The following is a 22,105-nucleotide window of genomic DNA, read 5'->3' as shown; positions in this document are numbered from 1 at the left end:
TGCCACGTCTATGTGTAAGCTGATTTTCATGTAACGATGGATTCAGTTGCACCGTTCTTCTGATATATTTATCCAGAATTTTCTCCATTGCTTTCAGCATGGAGGAGGTTAAACATAACGGTCTGTATACTTTGGCTTGGGCATAGTTTGCCCTTCCAGGCTTAGGTATGAATACTGATTTAACTTTAGACCATGATTTCAGCATGTACCCTAAAGCTAGACTAGCTCTGAAGAGGTAGGTCAGGGCATTGGTGAGTATCTCCCGTCTTTCCTGTAGGAGTATCGGAAGCATCTCATCCGGCCCCGGAGCTTTTATAGGGTGAAACGTGTCGATAGCCCATTTTACATGGTTGTGTTTTATTATTCTGTTGGCACAGTTCCAGTCTGCTCTTCGAACTCCAGTCTCTGTTCCAACCGTTTCTTCTTCAGTCATCTCCTCAGCCTCCAGAAAGTGACACGCCATTTGCATCTCCTGCGTGTCCTTCCCCGCCTGAATAAACAACCTATCTTGTTTCTCCAGTGTCCCCACCTGATTTATATTGGTTGCTTTCAGAACCTTCTGGAGCCTTGCTGTTTCAGTGTGTGATTCCACTTTTTCACAGAACAGTCTCAAGATTTTCTTTTTGCTTTCCGTATCTCTAGGTTATACTCAGCGAGTTTCCTATGATATACGTCCCATATACCATTTCTAAATGATATTCTACACAACATCCTAACCTCTTTTTCTTTTTGGCTAGTTTGTTGTACAACCACCTTACTTTTTTGGTGTTTTTCTTTTCTTTGAGAAGACAGTTGTCATGGAATGAGTCTATAATGGCCTCTTCTAATAGTTCCATTGCCTCATCCAATTTTTTATGTCCTCTCACATTAGTTGGGATTTTTTGTACAGCCTTCCCTAGAACTTCTCTGTATCTATCCCAGTTAGTTCTTTTTGGGTCTCTGTACATCTCAATCCCACATAGTCTCACATCTATTGCAAACTGGATGTGCTGGTGGTCTGCCAATGATGGTTCCTCCAGCACCTTCCAGTCTTTAACAATGTTTGCAATATGCGTAGTGCTTAGTGTAATGCCTATTACCTCCCTACGATTTTTATTTATAAAGGTAGGCTAATTTCCTTGGTTTAGTATCGTCAACTCAGTTCCAATAATAAACTCTAGGAAAGACTCGCCCCTTGAATTGCAGTTCGTGCTGCCCCATGTCGAGTGGTGTGAATTTGCATCTGCTCCAAGGACTAGGTGTTAGCCTTTCCTCTTTGCGTTACAAATTAGGTTCTCAACTTCTTCCAATGAGGGCAATTTGTTGCGTCATATGGGAGGTATGCAGAGCTTATGGTTATTTCTCTGGGACTTTCCCAATTTCCAAGTTTTATCTTGGCTGCCATTAAGTTTTTTGAACAATGTTCCTGCAACAGAAGGCATTTTAGCTTTCTGCTCACAAGTAAACATGTTCTAGGCATATTCGATGTAGTATCATACATTAGCTTACCTCCAGATTCTGCCAGTCCTGCTACTCTGCCCTTAACTACCCGTGGCTCTTAGCCTCGGATTTGAACTTCCTGGCGGAACTGGCCACAGCTGATTTTTTATGTTGTAGGTTGGCCTGTAGGACTTTCAGTACCATGCTTGCCAACACTAGGTTTTGTTTTTCCCTTAATTACTTGAAATTGATCTGCCCTAGTCCAAGCTTGGCCTTAAGGCCTCTCTTTTTGAGCTCTTCAAAATCTCTTTCATTAAGGTCCTTCCTGTGTCATCAGTAGTTGTTGCATTCAGCACTCTCCCCTCCTTCGTCTGAAGTTTGGTGTCATGCTGATGTATCCTGAAAGCACATCATCAACCTTCTTCTTGTCAAATAGAGGAGGAAACTTGGTGATGACCTTTGTAGTATTCAGCACCTTTTTTGGCTTCTGACACCTCCAAATTATCCCTTTTCCAAGGATTGCAAGTGGCCACTGTCTGTTCCAGCCAGCTTTTAGTTTCTGGATTTGCACAGATCAGTACCATTGCTCCACATTTCAGCCTTGGAGACTCGAGGAAACCTAGAAGCCATCCGCCCGACAGCGGTTTCATTTGCGCTATCAGAGCAGATGAAAGTTCCTTCACGCCTTCTTCCTTTAGTTTCCTACCTGGAGAGGTTTTAGGTATTATTGCTACCTTGATGAAAGTTAGTCCTTCCGAAAAGGACATGACCATCTCTTCTTTCTGTCTCTTGACGGGCGGTTTTGTAGCCGAACTTGATGGCATACTATCCCCCGACCTTGGCCTTTTGGGCGTTGTCGGAGGGATAGCCTCTCGCCAATCCCTGTTTTTTGGCTTCTTCTCCGTCCAAGTTCCAGTCGTTATTTTGGCTTCCCTCCTCGCACTCTTCCTTTCCTTGTAATTGTTGCACAGTTGTACTGTTGCACAGTAGTCTGTCAATATGAAATCCGTTGATATTCGATGCAGAAAACTTCAATCAGTGAAGCCGACCCGCAATGCCTCAGTCTCAGAAACTGACGGAAAACAATAGTAATACTGACCAAGGAACTGGTTCTATAGCTCAATACTGAATCGGTGATGCTTACAAGCTAAAGGAGTCCAAAATATAGGTTATCAGCCTCTCATTATGGTACTTATCGCTTGGAAAGTAGAACCATGGTATTTGTCGTGGTGCGGTACTAAACAAAAGTATCGTAGACTCGCGGTATTCCACACATTATGGTACTACTGACAGGTTATGAAATTCGCACATGTAATACACACCTACGGTGTTCCGCACATAGCGGCGCCATTTACAGGCAACACAAACCTATGGTTTTCATCACATACTGTAAGTGTACTAACCACAGGGACTCGTACTATCCCGTGGTGTTCCTTATATAGTAGGTACTAATCATAGGCAAGCCAGAACCCTGGTGCCGCCCATATAGTGCTACTAATCACAGGTACCGTAAAAGCCTAACCGCACGGTGCTCCTGCGTGCTACTAATCACAAACCTATTTGGTACCTAACATAGTGGTACTACGCGCAAGTAATAGCGACCCACGGTGTTCCCCGCGTGGGGGTACTAATCACAAGTAGTTTCATGGTTCTAATCCAATCATCCCTTGGTCGCCCCTTTTAGTCGCCTCTTACGACAGGCAGAGGATACCGTGGGTGTATTCTTCATCTGCGTCCCCCACCAACAGCGGGTTGTGTGTTTGGTCCGCGAGAGGCATTTTATTTCCCTCATGTTCGCCGGTAAGCCGGTTAGGACCCCCCTATCCGCCACCTGGGATACGCCACGTGGGAGTATCACCTCTCCCCCCGCTACGCCAGCGTAGTAGGTTCGTGGCCAATTTTTATAATTTTTGTCTTTAGATTTAAATAGATGTTCACTTGACTTGCCTGGTTGGCATAGTCATTTTAAAGAACAAATGTCATGTTAAGCCCATCACCAATAATAATTCAATATTAGAGAAATTCGATAGTCGATCCACGGATCAAATTTACGTCAGATACCAAAATTAACAACTCTGTAAACTTTTTGGACCTCATCATCAGTAGAAACTCTGACAAACTCTCATACAGAATTTTTAGAAAACCCACACAGACAATAAGCACAATAAGACAGAAATCTACACGCACTGAAGCACGTAAGAGAGCCTCGTTTCATAGTCTTAAGCTATAGAGCTTTCAATATCCCTCTATCAGATGAGAAGTGCAAGAAAGAACTGAACACCATTCACCACCTAGCGAGAAAAATGGGTTTATGAAAGATTTTATAGATAAAATCATTGCCAAAATCAAGAACAAACCCACTTCTACTTTGCTCAGAGAAACTAAAAAGAAAACAGATAATCACACATGCTTTTCTTTCAACAAAGGTAATCTACTTAATAATTTAAAGAATATATTCATCAACATTGATCAAAACAGTAATCTGATCCACAATTTAAATGAAATATCTGAGAACACAAATGTGTTAATTCAAGAAATCGTTAAGAAGTTCTATATGACCTCGAAACAATATAAAACTGTACACTTCTGCTCCCTGTCCCATTACTCAAGCCCTCTTATTCTTTCCCCTACCCGCTCGGTATCTCAAGCATACAACCTACACAAACACAGCTCAGTTTGTAACAGGACACAGGCGGAGTAGTACAACATGAGACTGGTGGAGACGCAAGTAGTGAGATGTACCTGTCTCTTACACATGATTCTTATACACGGCTCATAATTTCTCTGGCAATCTAATTTCTCAATTTTTCCTTTTAGGTGTTATTCAAAGAAAGTTCCTCCTACAACTCATTATGTAACGGGATCAATCTTCAACCACGAGGGACTTGAAATTAATTTCTCTGAGATTAACACTGTAAGAAGCTTGTTCAACGGCAGTATCTCATAATTAATAACTCTTAATGTGTGCAATCAGTATTCAAGCTCTAAACACATGTATTCACTGTACAAATTTTAATCTCATCTGTATGTTAAACTTCAACATAGTATTGTATTTTAACCTAATTACCATTGACAGATTTGCCAGACGAATCACCCTTTATTCATCAAGTGTGTTATATTATCCCTGTTCCAATCATTTTCTCATTGGCTAATTAGCTGATGATGTCCCAACGTGGACGACAATTTTCTTCATCAGGTAATTGCAGTTTCTTACGTTTTACACTGTGTCCAAAACTTTGAACATATTGCTAGTAAAGTTTAAGTCTCAGACTTCTATATTTCCATAAGGAACTTAATATCGAACTGTACGTGGTAGCAAATAAGAAAATTTATTTTTAGAATTCTGAGGCGTCAAGGTGGCGGTTAGAGTAGCTTACTGCTGCCGCAGTTTCTGTGGTAATAAAGTTGTTGCGCTTTACGGTTCTCTGCACGGGTCTATTCGAGTTAAGGAATCAGTGTGTGCAAGTGAAAAAGTGAGTTCTCCTTTTGCATGGCTACTAGCACAGAGAAACTACTACATTCCGGCGTTCTCTCTGACTGGATGCGCCATTTTCCAGACTTCTAGGTGCCTCCCTACTAGCTCTTAGCCGAACAAGCCTAGGCCTGGTCGCTCAGCGATTAGGGGCTTGTTTTGCCCTCTACTACTGGCTGGAGATGTTCACTTAAATCCCAGTCCCACCACTTGTGAAATGAAAACAAACATCTATTATCAGAATGTGCAAAGTCTAAAGAATAAGCTGTCTGATTGTGAACTATCCTTGCCAGACTTAAGAGAAGTTGACGTGACCGGACTTACTGAAACATGGCTCTCGTGGGCTAGTGACAGTGAACTACCACTCAATGCTAATTACAGCATATTTCGTCATGATCGCGCTACTCTAGGTGGTGGAGTTATGCTAGCAGTGAACAGTTCGTTACCATGTAAACGAAGGACAGGTCTCAAATGGAACTGTGAGTTAGTGTGGGTTGAGCTACTCTTTCCTCGACGCCCTGTACTTGTGGGATGTTACTAAGACCACTAAACAGCCCATTCTGTGACCTTGAACAGTGCCTGGACTGTCATTGCAGCTCTCCCTTACGGTGAAGTAATTTTAATGGGCGACTTTAACCTGTCTATAAAGTGGTCTTCTCCAACTTCCGGACTGTCAGCTAACAACTGTGACACATACTTTATAGACAGTTTTATTAATGGCCTCGGACTGAAACAGTTTAATATGTACCCAACCCGTGGACCCAACACCCTAGACCTCATAATCTCCTCATTAGAACTTAAAACAATAACCCCAGGCAGAAACCTTTTCCTGTGCGACCACCAGTCTCTTGATGCTACATTCCTCCTTCCCCACCCCTCCTCAAAAGCCTCACAGCAGGACATCCTACCGCCCTACCTACATCTGGCGCCGTGCCAACTGGCCTGCAATGTGTCGTGCCCTGGAATGCTTTCCCTGGAGTCTGCTCGAAATAACAGATATCGAATCGGCTCTTGATCTGCTGTACAACTGGCTGCAAGCCACGGGCTACTACCAGCAAATATCAACACAGGATATCACAAGAGACCAGACTGATACTATTTAATAAGAAGAGAGCTTGGCACCTGTGGAAAGACTTCCCTAACCCACACACTCACAATACCTTCGTTAAAATCCGCCGCCACGCGAGGTTTATGGTCAGAAGAGACTACAAACACGTAGACACTGTCACTGAAAACGTCCGCAGCAATCCCAAGCGCTACTGGGGTCTCATCAACACACGGAGAAGGACGGAGCAGATTCCTGTCAGCGTGAACCACAACGATGCAACAGCAGACGGCGCCAATCGCAATGAACTGTTCAACAGGTATTTCTTCAACTTCTCCCCTCCCTTACAAAACCAACCGCTCCCTCCCGTTGGTACAGCTTCAAACAGAACCCTATCAAGCATAACTACCACACCAAGTGAAGTTCATAACCTTCCTCAAACTCTTCGTACCAACAAAGCTACTGGTGCCGACACTATAGGTCCTCTTTTCCTAAAAAATACTGCCAGCACTCTTTGTGTCCCTCTCTCTAAATTATTTAACAGATATTTTGCTGCGGGCTATTTTCCTATTACCTGAAAACATGCAAATATTGTTCCACTTCTCAAATCAGCCAACAAATTTAATGTTTCATCTTACCGAACGATTTCTACTCTCCCCACACTATCCTTTATCTTTGAAAAAATTATACACCAGCGTCTCCTCGCATTCACTCTGCCGTATATCTCAACCAAGCAGCATGGTTTTCTACCAAGTGGCTCTTGTCTAACAAACCTGGCCACTCTGCATAACTTTGCATCACATGCCATTGAAGCTAAATCACAGCTGGATATCTGCTACATAGACATTTCAAAAGCTTTCGATTTTGTAGACCATACTCTGTTGCTCCATAAATTCTCCAAACGATTTAATATACATGGCAGTCTTCTGACCCTTCTTGCTGGCTTCCTACATAACCGTTGGCAGAGAGTGGTAATATCAGGCACTTCATCCTCATGGTTACCAGTCACCTCCGGTGTCCCACAAGGCAGTACTCTTGGTCCCTTGCTGTTTTCTTTGTTTATGGACGATCTGCCATCCGAAATCAACGAAAAAACGAATACCCTACTCTTTGCTGACGACTGCAAGATATTTAGGGAGATCAGGAATCCAGCAGATGCAGCTCTGCTACAGTCCTCACTCAATGCCCTCTCGAACTGGTGCCGTTCTTGGAAACTTATCCCCAATCCACAAAAATGCAGCCACATGACCATAACACTACGTAAATCTCCTCTACTGACATCATATTACCTACTCGACAAGCCCATCACCGTAGTTACGCAACAGCGTGACCTAGGTGTAATATTAGATACAAAATTACAATTTAAGACCCACATAGAAACATATACAACCAAGGCTATGAAATTACTAGGCATTCTCTATCACTTCACAGAAATTTCTGACCCCATTGCTCTTCGTCACTTCTTCCTCACGATCATTCAACCGCTCTTACACTACTGCTCTCTGATTTGGACAACAGCCTCCCCCTCCAATACTAAGCAATTAGACAGAGCAGTGTCCTTTGCTGCAATTGTAAGGAACAGTAACCCCAAGCTCAGAAATCTGTCTACGCAGCAGGTATTAATGGCAATTAATGTGTCACCACTGCACATCAGGTGACAGGTAGCTGACCTGAGTTTCCTCCACGGAATCTTAAATGGGCATTACCGCTCGGAACATCTTGTCTCACTCTTTTCTCTCTGTGTTCCTTCCCGCTCCACCAGAACCAAAGATCTTCTCCACATTCCCCACACTCAGAACTCAATACTTCAACGATCTTTCCTAATCTGCTTCACAACACTCTTTAACAATATTTGAGAGGGGTGTCTCTTAAAGATAAGTTGATGTGAAGCGATTATACCATCATCTTGACCCACGACGACTTGGCTACGAACATGGACATTCTCATGGTTTTCGATCTGGACAGTTATTAGTAGGCTGTGTACCTGACCTTGTTATATTTTGTTATGTTTGTTATATTTTATAATGAAAGTTTATGTTTGTTAAACAGTCTGTTGACAGTGCAAGTGAAATTTGCTCAGTGTAGCTGTATCTTGTAATCAATCAATCAATCAATCAATCAATCAATCAATCAATCAATCAATCAATCAATCAATCAATCAATCAATCAATCAAAAGTATACATTATTTTGAAATGAATACAATAACTTTTGCATTGTAAAGGAGGAACTTTTCACTAAAAATTTATAACGCCTAAAACTTTTCTCTGCGCTGTAGAGTACTGAACCAATGCTATTATAACCTCACAACACACCTTGAAAGTCCAATAGTTACTAGCAAACTTCTAAGTCAGCTGTCAAGACTTCTTATCATGCCAAGATTAATGCAAAGCATGTGGTGCTCGCTTGGGGATTTCCGTGGCCTCTAAGCAGTTTGAAGCCTTAAATTATACTCCCTACAGAAACAAGGTGTAGTAAATCTAATGCACTATACTCCTGGCTGTAATATGCTTTAACCTAAAGAAGCAAGTTAGTTCCCATTCAGTACAAGACCAAATTATCCTGTCTTGCTATGAATCCACCTTCATAGCTGAGAATGCTATCTCATACTCCATTTTAAGACTTGGAAGCATTCCTTTTCAGAAATCTGAAAACTGAGGCCTGGTGCTAACATCAGCTTTCTTGAAGGTGAGGTTTCCACTCTCTCCTGAAAAATACTGTATAGCACCTTATTTCAAGTCTCCAATCCTACCTCTACACTATCACACACTCCACAAAAATATAAGTTGTCAAACAAACAAACAAAAAAACTAACATTTACAAGTACAGGCAGCCGATGATTAGGTTGTCCCAAATCACTGAAGATGCATGGGAGTAAATGCTAAGGCATAAACACTGGTTTTTCCATTTAAAAACCAAAGAACACAGACATGACAGTGCCAAGATGCGCTAATTGGCGAGGACTATGTAAGGAAGTTACTCATAATGAAGGAATACAAGCAAATATAGAACTGAACAAAATACACAAAGGTGGGTACAACAATGGCCTCAAGATGGTGCAGCTAACCCAATGAATATTTATTCACTTCTCATATACATTCTTCCACTTTCGAAAATTTTGTACTAATACATTCATTATACTTCCATTGGATATTTTAAAATTTGTAATGTTTTCACTTCAACATACTTTAAACATACAGTGATGGCGTAGGTCTGATCAAATTTAATATCATCATGCCAAAGTAAAGTCGTAGCATGTGCTATAGAGCCATGTGCCAGAATTAACTTTCAAAAGACCCAAAGGAGATAAAACTCTTAAATACTCTGAGCACCCATACAATGCCATTATCTTATTCCTATACTTCTAATGGATCCTGGTCCATATAAACAAAATTCATTACATGAAACACACATGTATCACTATAACACTACAAAAGCTCAAGCACAAAGAGGTGAATAGGCTACTATACATAGGTCACTTAGTAACTGCTTCAACTTACAACCATAACAAAAATTAGGTATTAATGATATACGTACCTGAAATATCTAAGAAGACAGTATCGAACATTTCATCTGCCAAATCATTTGAAAATGCAGCATGGCAAGTATAATTTTTAATGTCCTCAAATGATACACAAATGATTGTCATCTTCAATAAAACAATCTCATTATCTTCAATACGCTCCATCACATGTCTGAAAAATTAACGTGTGTATACTAAAAGATCAGCAGATCAAAAACATGTTAGTTAAAACTATTAAACTATTAAAACTATTAATAAGAACTGATGATGATTCAATAACTAGACTAATGAAGAAACTACATTACTTGAAATTTACTACAACACATTTATAGCAAAGCAAACCAGAAAGTACATTTCCTACTTGTATGACGTATGTTAAATACATTTATATAGTGAGGTAAGATTAATTTTCAGCTGGGGATGGCACAGCGCTCAACCAGAAGCCAGGGCATAGCAATTTGCAGGTCACGCCAGTCACCTTACTGACACCTGGCAGGCTGCTTTGTACAATCAGCTAAGCCTGAAAGGTGCTAGCGCATGGTTTTCCTCACGAGATTATGTAGCCATCGCTGTCAGCATTTCTTATTCTTTATTTTTGTATGGTGTTTATCAGTGTAACTGTGTGTAGGGTTTCTGTTTTGTTTTGTTATGCCACTGAAACAACAGCCGAGAGTTCACATTAGAACAGAGACTTTTCATGTATGACACAGATATTAAAACCGAAACATGCCAAGACAACTGCTTTCAATGTCCACAGAAATTCCCCGGCTTTCAAGTTACGAAAATGGATACTGTTAGAAGACTGGTTCTTAGATTAATAGACACTGGTTCATTAAATGCTAGAATTCGTAGGAAAAAAAAACAAATGATGTTAACAGAAGAAAACTGGCTGAAATTAGGGCAACATTTGAACGCTCTTCAACATAGCAATTTGCAATAAAAACATAGTAGTGTTATTTAATACAAATACTTTCAATACGGATCAAAAGTGTATTTTATCGCACGTAACTCAACTGTTAACGATGGTCACCACTTGGAGCAATTCTTGTAACAAACGTTAGTTTTCATTACACAATGAATTACAACCATTTGCATACTTAATATGTGTAGAAGAGAACTGAATGTCACAAAGCAAGAATCCCAACGGCCAGGTGCTGCACCAGACAGCTAACTTCTAATCAAAAGGTAATGTAACCTCACTGCAAAAATGCATACACCTCTGAACATAAAACCTGAATAGTCCTTACATGTAAGCATCAGCATTTGTAGTGTACCTCTCAAATGTTTGTGCCACACTTAGTTTCAAGCAAGGGTTACGTACAAGTAAGTAAAAAATAGCTTCAGTTCAATTATTGTCTGCCTGTCTGCGTGTTTGTTACGACATCAGTAGCTGGTGTGATGTAAAATAATAATAATAATAATAATAATAATAATAATAATAATAATAATAATAAATACATTATCATTATAGACTGTTATGCCTTTCAGCATTCAGTCTGCACGCCTCTGTGAATTTCCTAAACGTCACCACAATCCTCGATTTGAAACTAGTGTTGTGGCCTTATTTAGTTCTACACCTCTTATCTTTAAATCGTGAGAAACCGAGTCTAACCATCATCGTCTTGGTCTACCTCTACTTCTCTTACCCTCCATAGCAGAGTCCATTATTCTCCTAGGTAACCTATCCTCCTCCATTCGCCTCACATGACCCCACCACCGAAGCCGGTTTATGCGTACAGCTTCATCCATCGAGTTCATTCCTAAATTAGCCCTTATCTCCTCATTCCGAGTACCATCCTGCCATTGTTCCCACCTGCTTGTACCAGCAATCATTCTTGCTACTTTCATGTCTGTTACTTCTAACTTATGAATAAGATATCCTGAGTCCACCCAGCTTTCGCTCCCGTAAAGCAAAGTTGGTCTGAAAACAGACCGATGTAAAGATAGTTTCGTCTGGGAACTAACTTCCTTCTTACAGAATACCGTTGATCGCAACTGCGAGCTCACTGCATTAGCTTTACCACACCTTGATTCAATCTCGCTTACTGTATTACCATCCTGGGAGAACACACAATTATCGACCTGTTCTAGCTTTGTATCACCAATCTGACATTCAATTCTGTTGAATTTCTTACCTACTGACATCAATTTATTCTTCGAAAGGCTTATTTTCATACCATACAAGTTCCAAGATATTAGACAGCAGGCCTTCGGCACAATCTGCCATTAAGACCAAGTCGTCAGCATAGGCCAGACTGCTTACCACATTTCCACGTAACTGAATCCCTCCCTGTCATTTTATACCTTTCAGCAGATGATCCATGTAAACTACAAACAGCAAAGGTGAAAGATAATAATAATAATAATAATAATAATAATAATAATAATAATAATAATAATAATACCAGCTAAGTGACAGTTTATTGTCCCTTAGACTCTCAGGCTCTATTGTTATTACACTGAAGAAAATGGAAATTGCAACACCCAGAAGGAGTGGTGCTCCATTGCTGCAAATCAACATGCAGGACGAGTGTTCGGTTGTGATTCGATGATTACACTTTCAGGTCCCTCTGACCGCAAGTTTGGACAAGAATCAATACAGGATGTGCCCACCACGAGGAGCAATACATTGATGAATTCATCAAGGCATGGAGTCAATAAGGCCCTGGATCGCTTCCTGAGGAATTGTGGCCCATGCTTGCTGCACTGCACGGGTCAGTTGTTCCAGAGTTGTGGGTGGCTGAGGACGGTTGGCCAGTTGTCGACCCATCACGTCCCACACATGCTCAATAGGACTGAGGTCCGGGGATCTGGCGGGCCATTCTAAGGTTGTGATGTTGTGGAGAGCTTCTCTGGAGATGCGTGCAGTGTGAACCAAGGCATTGTCCTGTGGGTACATCCCATTAACAATGTTCGCCATCATAGGGACAACCACTGGATTGAGTACCGTATCAACGTACTGTCAAGCAGTCATAGTGCCCTCAACAAGCACTAATTGTGATTTCACATTAAAGCCAATAGCTCCCCAGACCATAATGCTTGGTGTTGGCCCTGTGTGCCTCTCGACAATAAGATCTAGGCGGCCCCTCTCCCCGGTACGTTGGCGCACACGATTCTGGCGAGCACTGCGGGCGACAGAAGTGCGATTCATCACTAAAGACGAACCTATGCCATTCGTCGACCCACGTCGATCTTTCTCGACACCAGGCCAGTCTTACACGTCGCTGTTGTGGGGTCAATGGAACACCTGCAGGGACACGGGCTCGTAAGCCAGCTGCACGCAGGCTATTGCCAACTGTTTGTTGTGTAACGTGGGGTGCCACAGCTACTCAAATTTGCGCTGCTGTTGCATGGGGTTCCATCCGGGCCATCTGAACGATGCGGCGATCCTCTCCCACAGTTGTTTGTCGCGCTGGGCGTGTGCCAGGTCTACGAGTGTGGGTACCTTCATTTGACCACTGCTGCCATACACGTACCATAGATGCCTGTCGGCCAACATGTGCAGCGGCAGTCCTTAGCGATAATCCAGCCTCATAAAGCCCAATTATCCGGGCCCTCTCAAACGGCGACAGTTGTTGATAGCGTGCTCTTCTCTGTCGTCGAGGCAAGTTTGACGGGGAACACTTCACTGCACAGACTGCAAGTCAACTACACTACACCAGAGTCCGTATACTGGAGTTGATTTCTCCACGACCAATCATGTGGGGAGACCTGTAGCAAGAATCCAATGGGTCTGAAACTTTGATCGTTTACATACCTTCATGGCATCATTCCATATCTTGAAAATAAACACAAACGACCAATCCCTTCATGGTGTTGCATTTTCAATTTTCTTAAGTGTATTTTTATTATTATTATTATTATTATTATTATTATTATTATTATTATTATTACATCACAGGAAAATGGCTAAACAGAATTTCTCAAAACTCAGCACTTAAGGGTTAGCCAGGTTTTGTTTTGCACTAGACTGTATTATTTGGTTCGTATACAGTGGCATAGCTATATCAAGGGTAACAAAAAAGGAAATGTCAAATTTCTCAATTAAGTTCAGATGTATCAAAAAATTGTACCCAACCAATTGCAGAAAATAATGTTTTTGAAACTGTAATATCTCATACATTTTCCCTCTTTATGCTATGGTATTGGAGATATTAAAAAATTTAGATTTTATTGCCAAGTTCATCAACGTTCACAATCGCTGACATGGAAATTATGTTCTGTTGACATGGTAATGTGTTAACTAGAAGAATAACACCCAGCATCTGAGTGAGAGGAATTACCTAAACATGGATAAAATTATGACCCGGCACAAATTGAACCCAGTCCTTTGAAAGAAAAGGCCAGTTTTCTAGCCATTCAGCCTAGAAGCCAGATTATTTTCATTATTTCTCAAAAGAAAAATGCATGAAACATAGACTGGATGGAGCTATGCACTAAACAGTTAAGTGCCAATTATTAGAAATAGTGACTTTAGCACCATCTAGTGTGTATGATCTGGAACTACAAATTTCTTATACATTAACTAATATTATCTGTTAACATTTTAATAAAATCCAAGCGCCATCCCTTTTATATTTGGTTATGAGTTTTGTATCAATCAGCCATGATACAAAACTATGAAGCTATTCTTACAAACACCAGAAAATCTTCTACATGAAACAGACTCTCAGGCTCTACTGTTAGTATTATGTGATCATCAGCTACACTAGTAGAAAAAATATCCAAAATCCTAGAAGGGATTGTGCTAGATTAATGACCCGTTGGTAGGTGGGTTTATACATCTGAAAGATGACGTTGATTCAAATTTCCCAAAAGTCGCATTAGCGTGGCGCTAATAGCAGCCCCGTGGCATTTTACATCTGGTTTGCTTTAAATACAGGATGTACTGTGCGAGAGCATTAATTGACTGTGAGTGGGTCAAGAATGCCTTTATGACGACAAAGAGGCCAGTATCAACAGCTCACTCCGGTTAAACGAGGCCGTATAATAGGGCTACGTTAAGGTGGATTTTCCTTCCACAATATTGCAGAACTGCTTGGCAGGAATGTCTCCACTGTGCATGTGTGCTGACAGCAGTGGTAACGAGAAGGAGCGCTCGCAACAAGGCCGGGCTCTGGACGTCCCCGTGGCACCACCGTATTCGGCATATGGCTGTGGCATAGTGGACGGCGCCTGCAGCAGTAATTCGAGCAGCAATTGGCACCACAGTGACGCAACGAATTGTTCGAAATCTGTTACTTAAAGGACATCTCCGAGCAAGACACCCTGCTGTGTGCATTCCACTTACCCCAAACCACCGCCGTCTGCAACTTCAATGGTGTCAAGCAAGAGCTCACTGGAGGTTGGAGTGAAGGTCCGCTGTGATTTCTGATGAAAGCCGGTTCTGCCCTGGTGCCAGTGATGGCCATGTGTTGGTTAGGAGGAGGCCAGGTGAGCGCCTGCATTCCACATGACTGCGGCGTCACCACACTCGACCTACAGCAGGAGTTCTGGTCTGGGGAGCAATTTCCTACGAGAGCAGGAGCACTCCTGTGGTTATTCAATAACCGTTCCTGTATTGACCGATCAAGTGGAACTGGCATGGAACTCAACCCTACAAGCTGATATCTGGCACCTGTACGACACAATACATGCCTGCATATAATAGTCAGGCTATTAAACCGATTATTAATGGACCAGCACGGATAACTTGCAATGGATTTTCTTGTGTGGATATTAACTAGTAGTCTTTTACTTTTAATCAATTAAATACATTACCTCGACAAATATATTGCCAAAATGTCCGTATTCTACATTCCTTATTTCATGGTGTTTGGTTTTCTTTTTCTGCCGTGTATGTGCCAAAAGATCTGTTCTCTGTTACTGCCTTTGATCTCACGGGAAAATGTTCTAGGTGTGCTTAATGACTGTGTGTATGCATCATGGCAAGCGAAGCACAGAAAATTATTTTGCTTCTGAAGAAGAATCATCCTAAGGATTCAGACACTTTACATGAATACTAAGTTGTCTTCAAGATTACTTTTTATTCATAATACATGATAACTCAACAGTGCCTTTCAACATGCAATATCTAACATTGTTACTGATTTGATTTATCACGTCTAGGTCATTAAGATGACAATGTCCTACTGATTCATAAGTTATCAATTTCATTATGGTCCATATTGATAATTGATCACTATCAAAGGGTAGAGAAAGGCCCACCTATTCAATACCATTAGTTTAATATAGTGTCCTATATAACTGGTGCTAGCTTTGACCCTACATACACTGAGTCATCTTCAGCCATGATCTAATTGGAAACACATATTTACATACAACCAACAATAAAGAATACAATCTGGTTTGTCTTAATTTAAAATCCAAGTCTAAAACAAGTGTACACAATTTACGAGGAACATAGGGACATTCACTTCAAACCAAATTAAATAATAGATAACTACATCTGATGAAAAGGAACACGTATTCAAGTTGTGAATGTCCCCTTCAAGCTAAATACAAACAAACAAACCATTACTCATGTTACTATTCAACAAGACAATTTATAAATCAAATGGCTCAACTATACAGATAAGGAATAAGAACTCCAAGATAGACTCAAGAACACTTGATTTCTATAAGAACATTGGCATAGTTCAACACCAACCACAATGGTTTTGATGTGTCATTTTAGAATCAATTTTAAATGTGCAGACCGACTTCATCAATGTATTAGAATTAGATTTTAAATTAAGCCATACCAGATTGTATTCTTTATTGTTGGTTGTATGTGAATATACGTTTCTAATTAGATCATGGCTGAAGATGACCCAATGTATGTAGGGTCAAAACTAGTACCAATTATATAGGACACTATATTAAACTAATGGTATTGAATAGGTGGGTCTTTCTCTACTCATTGATAGTGAAAGCCCTCTTGAGTAGATTACAACAACATATAATTTTCATTACTAGCAGAAAAATCTCTGAATGCAAACACTGATTTCTTTAGAAATTATTAGCAATGTTAAATGCAATAGGCAAGCTAAAGTTGGATAGAATTATTTTATTTACAGGGAATACAAGTTGATGCTAGCAACGTGCAGGATCACTCCAGTAATTCAAGCTCAGGCACATTTAGGCTCCTTTCGCACTACACGGTTTCGACCATATGACAAAAGAACCGTACGGCTACATTCTGTTAGTGGCATGAATAAGAGCGTTACACCTTTCACATTACACGGTTATGGCACGAGTCACTGCCGTGTCGTGTAGCAGCAGTGCATTGCCACTGGAATGGACGGCTGCTATTGACTCAGTGGCACATGCAACTTAATGTATGGTTTCACAGTGTACGGTTCTTTAATCGTATGGCAGCTGTAAAGGAGATAACACAAGAGATATCTAGACACAAGTTATATGCATTAGTATCATAGTGTCATATAGTTTTACTTTATTGGTAGAGTGTTCAATGCACTGCTTTGTAGGATTTATGGTTGGTTTTGTGAAAAGGCTGATGTAGGTTCTGAAATTCTGATTACTCTAGTCCAAGCCAGATCTGTGCTGTGAGACAAAACTCTACACATTTATACAGTAGTGGTGATTGGAAATTAGAAGTAGGGGGAGGGGGGGCCAAAAAGTGTACTGACAACAAAACTTTACCTGGGTTGTGAGATATAGCGGAGGGCGGCGGAGGTATTGTATCCGTCAAACTTGGTAATTAACATTTATTTCCATGCCCGCAACAGCCAGCATAAGTTATATTATTGAGCGAGAAGGGCTATATTTTATTATCAGTGAGCCATGCTAGCATGCAACAAGTGGCTTGATGAGTTCTTAGCGAGGCAAGGTATTGATCAGATTGCCATCCCTTCGATCGAGACCATATGATAGTCATATGACAGACGGGATTTCTCAAGGCTAAATACTGCGCGTGTGCATATTCGCCTGCTCGCTAAGGGTTTCTGGAATAGTCTCAACCAATGAATATGGCCAGCTATGAACCAACAGTCTGTTAAAATGAATGACACACCTCTGAGCCAGAGGCTACAAAACCTTCAGCATACTGTAAATTGTTCTCTTATTGCGTCCTACCTCCTCCTTATTCTAATGGAATATTACCTTGCCAACACACCTACAGGCATCGAGCCTAGAAGTTAAGTGTTGCTTTGAACAAATCAGTCAAGTTCACCAGGCTCGTGCAATTTCTAAAATTTTGCTGTGTCAGTTGCAGCTAATTCCAACTTTGCATGAGAAGAGGACCACAAATCCACCAGAAATCGTTTCCTACTTCAGGATGCATCTTCCAACATCAAGAAGTTCAACATGTTCGACGTGGGACTTCAACTTTCCGGCCATCATGGGTTACTACACACATGAGGGTGAATGAGATGGACGAACTGGGAGAATGAAGATACCTACCAAGGATCGAACTCCAACATAAAATTTGAGTACCATTTTATGTAATCTATCTGTCCATCTGTGTAGAAAACTAGATGAACTCCTTCTCTTAGCCAGTAATTCTATTAGTTTTGCAATATTTAGCCATATTTCATACTTCCAATCTTGGTGGTGTCATGGTAGACTTGTTACATGTGTGAATGAGAGTTGGAATTCTATTAGTGTATCTAACTGTAGTCTGTCATCAGAGTGTTTTTCCAATCTTATGCCAGTATTTAAAATAAGGCTTAATACTAATTAACCTCTTGATTAATAATGGATTTAATAATAATTTTTATTTCTGGAAACATTGTGATATAGAATTGGGTAATGTTTCATTTTACTAGACTGAGGTGAGTTTCATCTTATGCATTTAACCGATGATATTTTTTTTCCTAGTGGCTTCACGTCGCACCGACACAGATTGTCTTATGGCAACAATGGAATAGGAAAAGGCTAAGAGTTGGAAGGAAGTGGCCGTGGTCTTAATTAGGGTACAGCCCCAGCATTTGCCTGGTGTGAAAATGGGAAACCACAGAAAACCATCTTCAGGGCTGCCGACAGTGGGATTCGAACCCACTATCTCCCGGATGCAAACTCACAGCTGCGCACCCCTAACCGCACAGCCAACTCGCCTGGTATATCCAATGATTATTTAGGATTGTGTCATCAGGTTTTCAGATTAATCCGGATATTGTCGATAGACCTAATAAACACTGATAATAATAATAATAATAATAATAATAATAATAAATCATAAATTATTAGATCGGGTTAAACATGAAGATAAAGGTCGTGAGCAATAAATTAGAGTAGATTATGCTTATATATGATTTATGGTGTGCTCTATATTTTGCGTATTTGCCTGGAATATTGGTGATCCTGCGGGATAATTATAGTAATTTGGAAGCATGTGTCTTGGGAACACAGCATTCCAATGAAATTGTTGGAGTCACATTTCTATTTTTTTTGTTTTAGAATAGTAATAAATTAATTGGTGCTGATCGACCATGTGTTTGACGATTTTAAGATGCTGGATGCTACTGAATTCTATTATATCCACTTAGACCAGTATTTCAAACCAAATCTTAATCTAAACGATATATCCGAGAGACCGAAGGTTCTCTTTGATTACCTTATAGCATTTCTTAAAAATGTTCAAATTCCAAACAAGAGTTTAATTTTATGCATTATGCACATGTTTTCTCAATATTCGTTTTGCTGGCCACACCCTACAGATCTCTACATAACTGCCACACACACCCTTCTTCTGCCTACCCCTATCACCCCAGCCTTGTCCCGCCCAGATAAGCTCACCTAACTCAAGCAGTACATTGCTCATGTCACTTCATTTGCACTACGATCAGTCTACGGCCGTTTGGGGTGAGTCTTATAAACACTTATATTATTGAGTAGGGCCTTATAACTTCCCGCTTCAAATTACTATTAGCGTTTTTTTTATTATTCACAGGTTCCACAATTGAACAGGGAAACGTAGTTCCTGTTTACATCTTAAGGATTTTATATATGTTTCCACCTTAAGGGCCTGTAAACATAGAAGAATATTGTCAAACTTAAATCTCATTCAGCTGTTTATATTCATGTTTATTTTAAGATGGCTTTACATGAGAAATGCAGTTTAAGAACTATAACTGAATCAATGTACAAAATGTTTTAAAATATAAGCTATTTTATAATTGCAGATTGCAAATCAAGTATTTTGAACTCAATATTATATGTCCACAAGGACATGAATAGTCTTGAAAATAGTTATTCAACAAATGGTTATATATTTGACTCGCAAGTCTTCAACTTGCTGGAAAAGAAAGAACAGTTAAACATTGTAATTTAAAGGTTTTAATATATGTTGTTTTAATGTAGGGATCATAGGGTTTTTATCTTATGAAAATAGGTTAATGTTTATCATGAGATTTTTATACAATTGCCTATTTTCTAAGTTCTTTGTACAGCTGAAGATGATGCAAAAAAAAAAAAATGGGTGGAAACTAGTCCTCAATAAGTTTTAGAATGTTGTAATTACATCTAGACAATAGTATTATTGTATCGAATAGGTGGAACTTAAAGTTTTATCATTGTAACCCATATGATGTGCATGATGATTGTTTTCTATCAGATCTTGGATAATAACCTTCAATTCTACACAATCGTCGTCGCCATGGAATTATTAGATTCTTTAAAGTGATAACTCAAATTCAATCATGTGCCATGTACTATGTAGAGCATGTTACATGAATAAAGGCTCATCTATCTGATCCAATCGACTATAATTATGATAAAAATCATGAACTAATAATCATTCACCCAGGATTCAAGTGGAAAGTGTAAATAAATTTTGTGTATCCATTGTATGTGTGGATTTTGTGAATGTCATAGTTAGAGATTTATTTTGATGGGATTTTGAATATTGTGCTTCAGTCTGGCGATGTGTTCAACACAATGGTCCAGATTATTTCAGCGTTGCATTTGTTGATCTATTTCTTTGGAAGTGTTTATTAATGTTACGTCAGCTTAATGATAGAGTTAAAATTTCTATGCTTTGAAGTTAAAGATGAATATGATCATTAGTTTCAAAGGCAAAAGCAAAAGACTGAGAATTTTGACAAAGATTGTAAATTTAAACTAGGATTGTAAAATTTTAATAACAAGAAGTGTTAAATTTTGGAAGGATTATTCCATGTTGAGATAATTCCATAACACAAAATCAAGTGATGGCAGGAATAAATTTTGAATTAAGGCATTTAATAATTTCAAATAAGGAGTACTGTTTTCAGATATAACAGTACTGTAACGTCATGTGATCACGTAATTTAAAGCCGAATAAGAAAGTGCTTAAATCAATTAATTGATTAATTCAAATGTGACAAAGTTATCAGAGATGTTTTCATTCATTAAGGAAGCAAAGATAACATGAATTCTGTAAATAAAATTATTATTGGAAGAGTAAGATAAATTTATACGCTACGTGGTCCAGTAGAATTTTTTATTTTTGTTTAAGGGTGAAGTAAGCGAAGTTCAGTTTCAATTATGATGTTAATTCAGGATTGAGTCAGGAAGAGGTTCATCCTTTAATTTTCATTTTGAAGCCATTGAAGGCCTAATTTTGGTTCATTTTCATTTTCAGAACATAACACTGTCTACATGAATGAAGAAGTTAAACCAGTTAATTTTGTAAATTCAATTTAAAATGTTAACACTGTGAAAATGTTTGACAAACGGCAAGAATGAAATTTTATGATTTATTTAAATTAATGCTTATGGAATAAATGTCAAACCTGTGTTGTGATTTGTTCTTTTCTTTATGGTCGTCAATCCTATCCCTTTTAAATGCCCCTGAAAGGACTGCCGGTTAACAAACGATCCACCTCGGGATATCTCGTGTGCTAGCTGAGCTGGACTGGGAAATAGGGAGCATATAAATGGCTTACCCGAACATGGGGCTCGATTTAAAAGCTACTTGCTAGTTTTTAAATGGCTTCCCAAACCTAGGATTTGGTCTTGTGCTGTCCAGTGCTTGTGACATTGACAAGATCTGACGACCATTTATTTCAGGTTGATTTTGTGACATTTATTAACCCTATTTTTTGTGGCTGGCAAACACATGCTGTAAAATGGCTGATGATGATTATAAAATCCTTGCTGTTGATTAGGAATTTTTGACTTAGTTGTGATGCTACATTTTAAATTCAGTTAGGTAGATATTTACAAGTATTGTTACGATTAAGAATTCACGAGGTTAACAAAGCTTCGCTTTTGCTACTTGATGGGCTCGATCCTCGATATCCCCCTGTCTCAATCAGAATTCCTCTCGAGCTAGCAACATTGTTTAGTTATACATAATTATTAACATGGAAGGATTACAACAGATGTTGGCTGAGATGAAGAAAGGACTTAGTGATAATCTCAGCGCTAGTCAGGCGAATTTAGAGAAAACACTTAATGATACTTTAAATACAAATCAGGCAAATTTACTGGCAAATCAAGTGAATCTGAGAAAACACTTAAGGATATTTTAAACGCTAATCAGGTTTATTTAGAAAAATCGCTTAATGAAAAACTTAGTGAGACTTAATGCAAAGTTAAAACACGATACCCAGGTCGGGTTAAAGGAACAATTCACCCGAACACTTGGAGATATCTAACAACAGACTAATGACGACATAGAAAACTTCACTTGGATGTTAAACATTTTAGTGGCAAACTAGCTTC

General features: G+C 39.6%; 1 protein-coding gene across 2 annotated transcripts in view; it reads right to left on the bottom strand.

Moving 5' to 3' along the window:
* The window catches only part of Ptp69D (Protein tyrosine phosphatase 69D), a 976,604-nt gene that overhangs the window by 876,628 nt on the left and 77,871 nt on the right, over window positions 1-22,105 (bottom strand). The window contains exon 3 of one of the 2 annotated variants that reach the window (XM_068226166.1): window positions 9,472-9,629. The exons of the other annotated variant lie outside the window; for it this stretch is intronic. Within the exon in view, the coding sequence (XP_068082267.1) occupies window positions 9,472-9,629 (158 nt within the window). The remainder of the gene's footprint in view (window positions 1-9,471; window positions 9,630-22,105) is intronic. 2 annotated transcript variants of the gene reach the window in all.

This window comes from Anabrus simplex, chromosome 2, assembly GCF_040414725.1.
Source record: "Anabrus simplex isolate iqAnaSimp1 chromosome 2, ASM4041472v1, whole genome shotgun sequence".
In the NCBI taxonomy this organism is placed as follows: Eukaryota; Metazoa; Arthropoda; class Insecta; order Orthoptera; family Tettigoniidae; genus Anabrus; species Anabrus simplex.
This window is presented reverse-complemented; position numbering and strand designations above follow the sequence as displayed.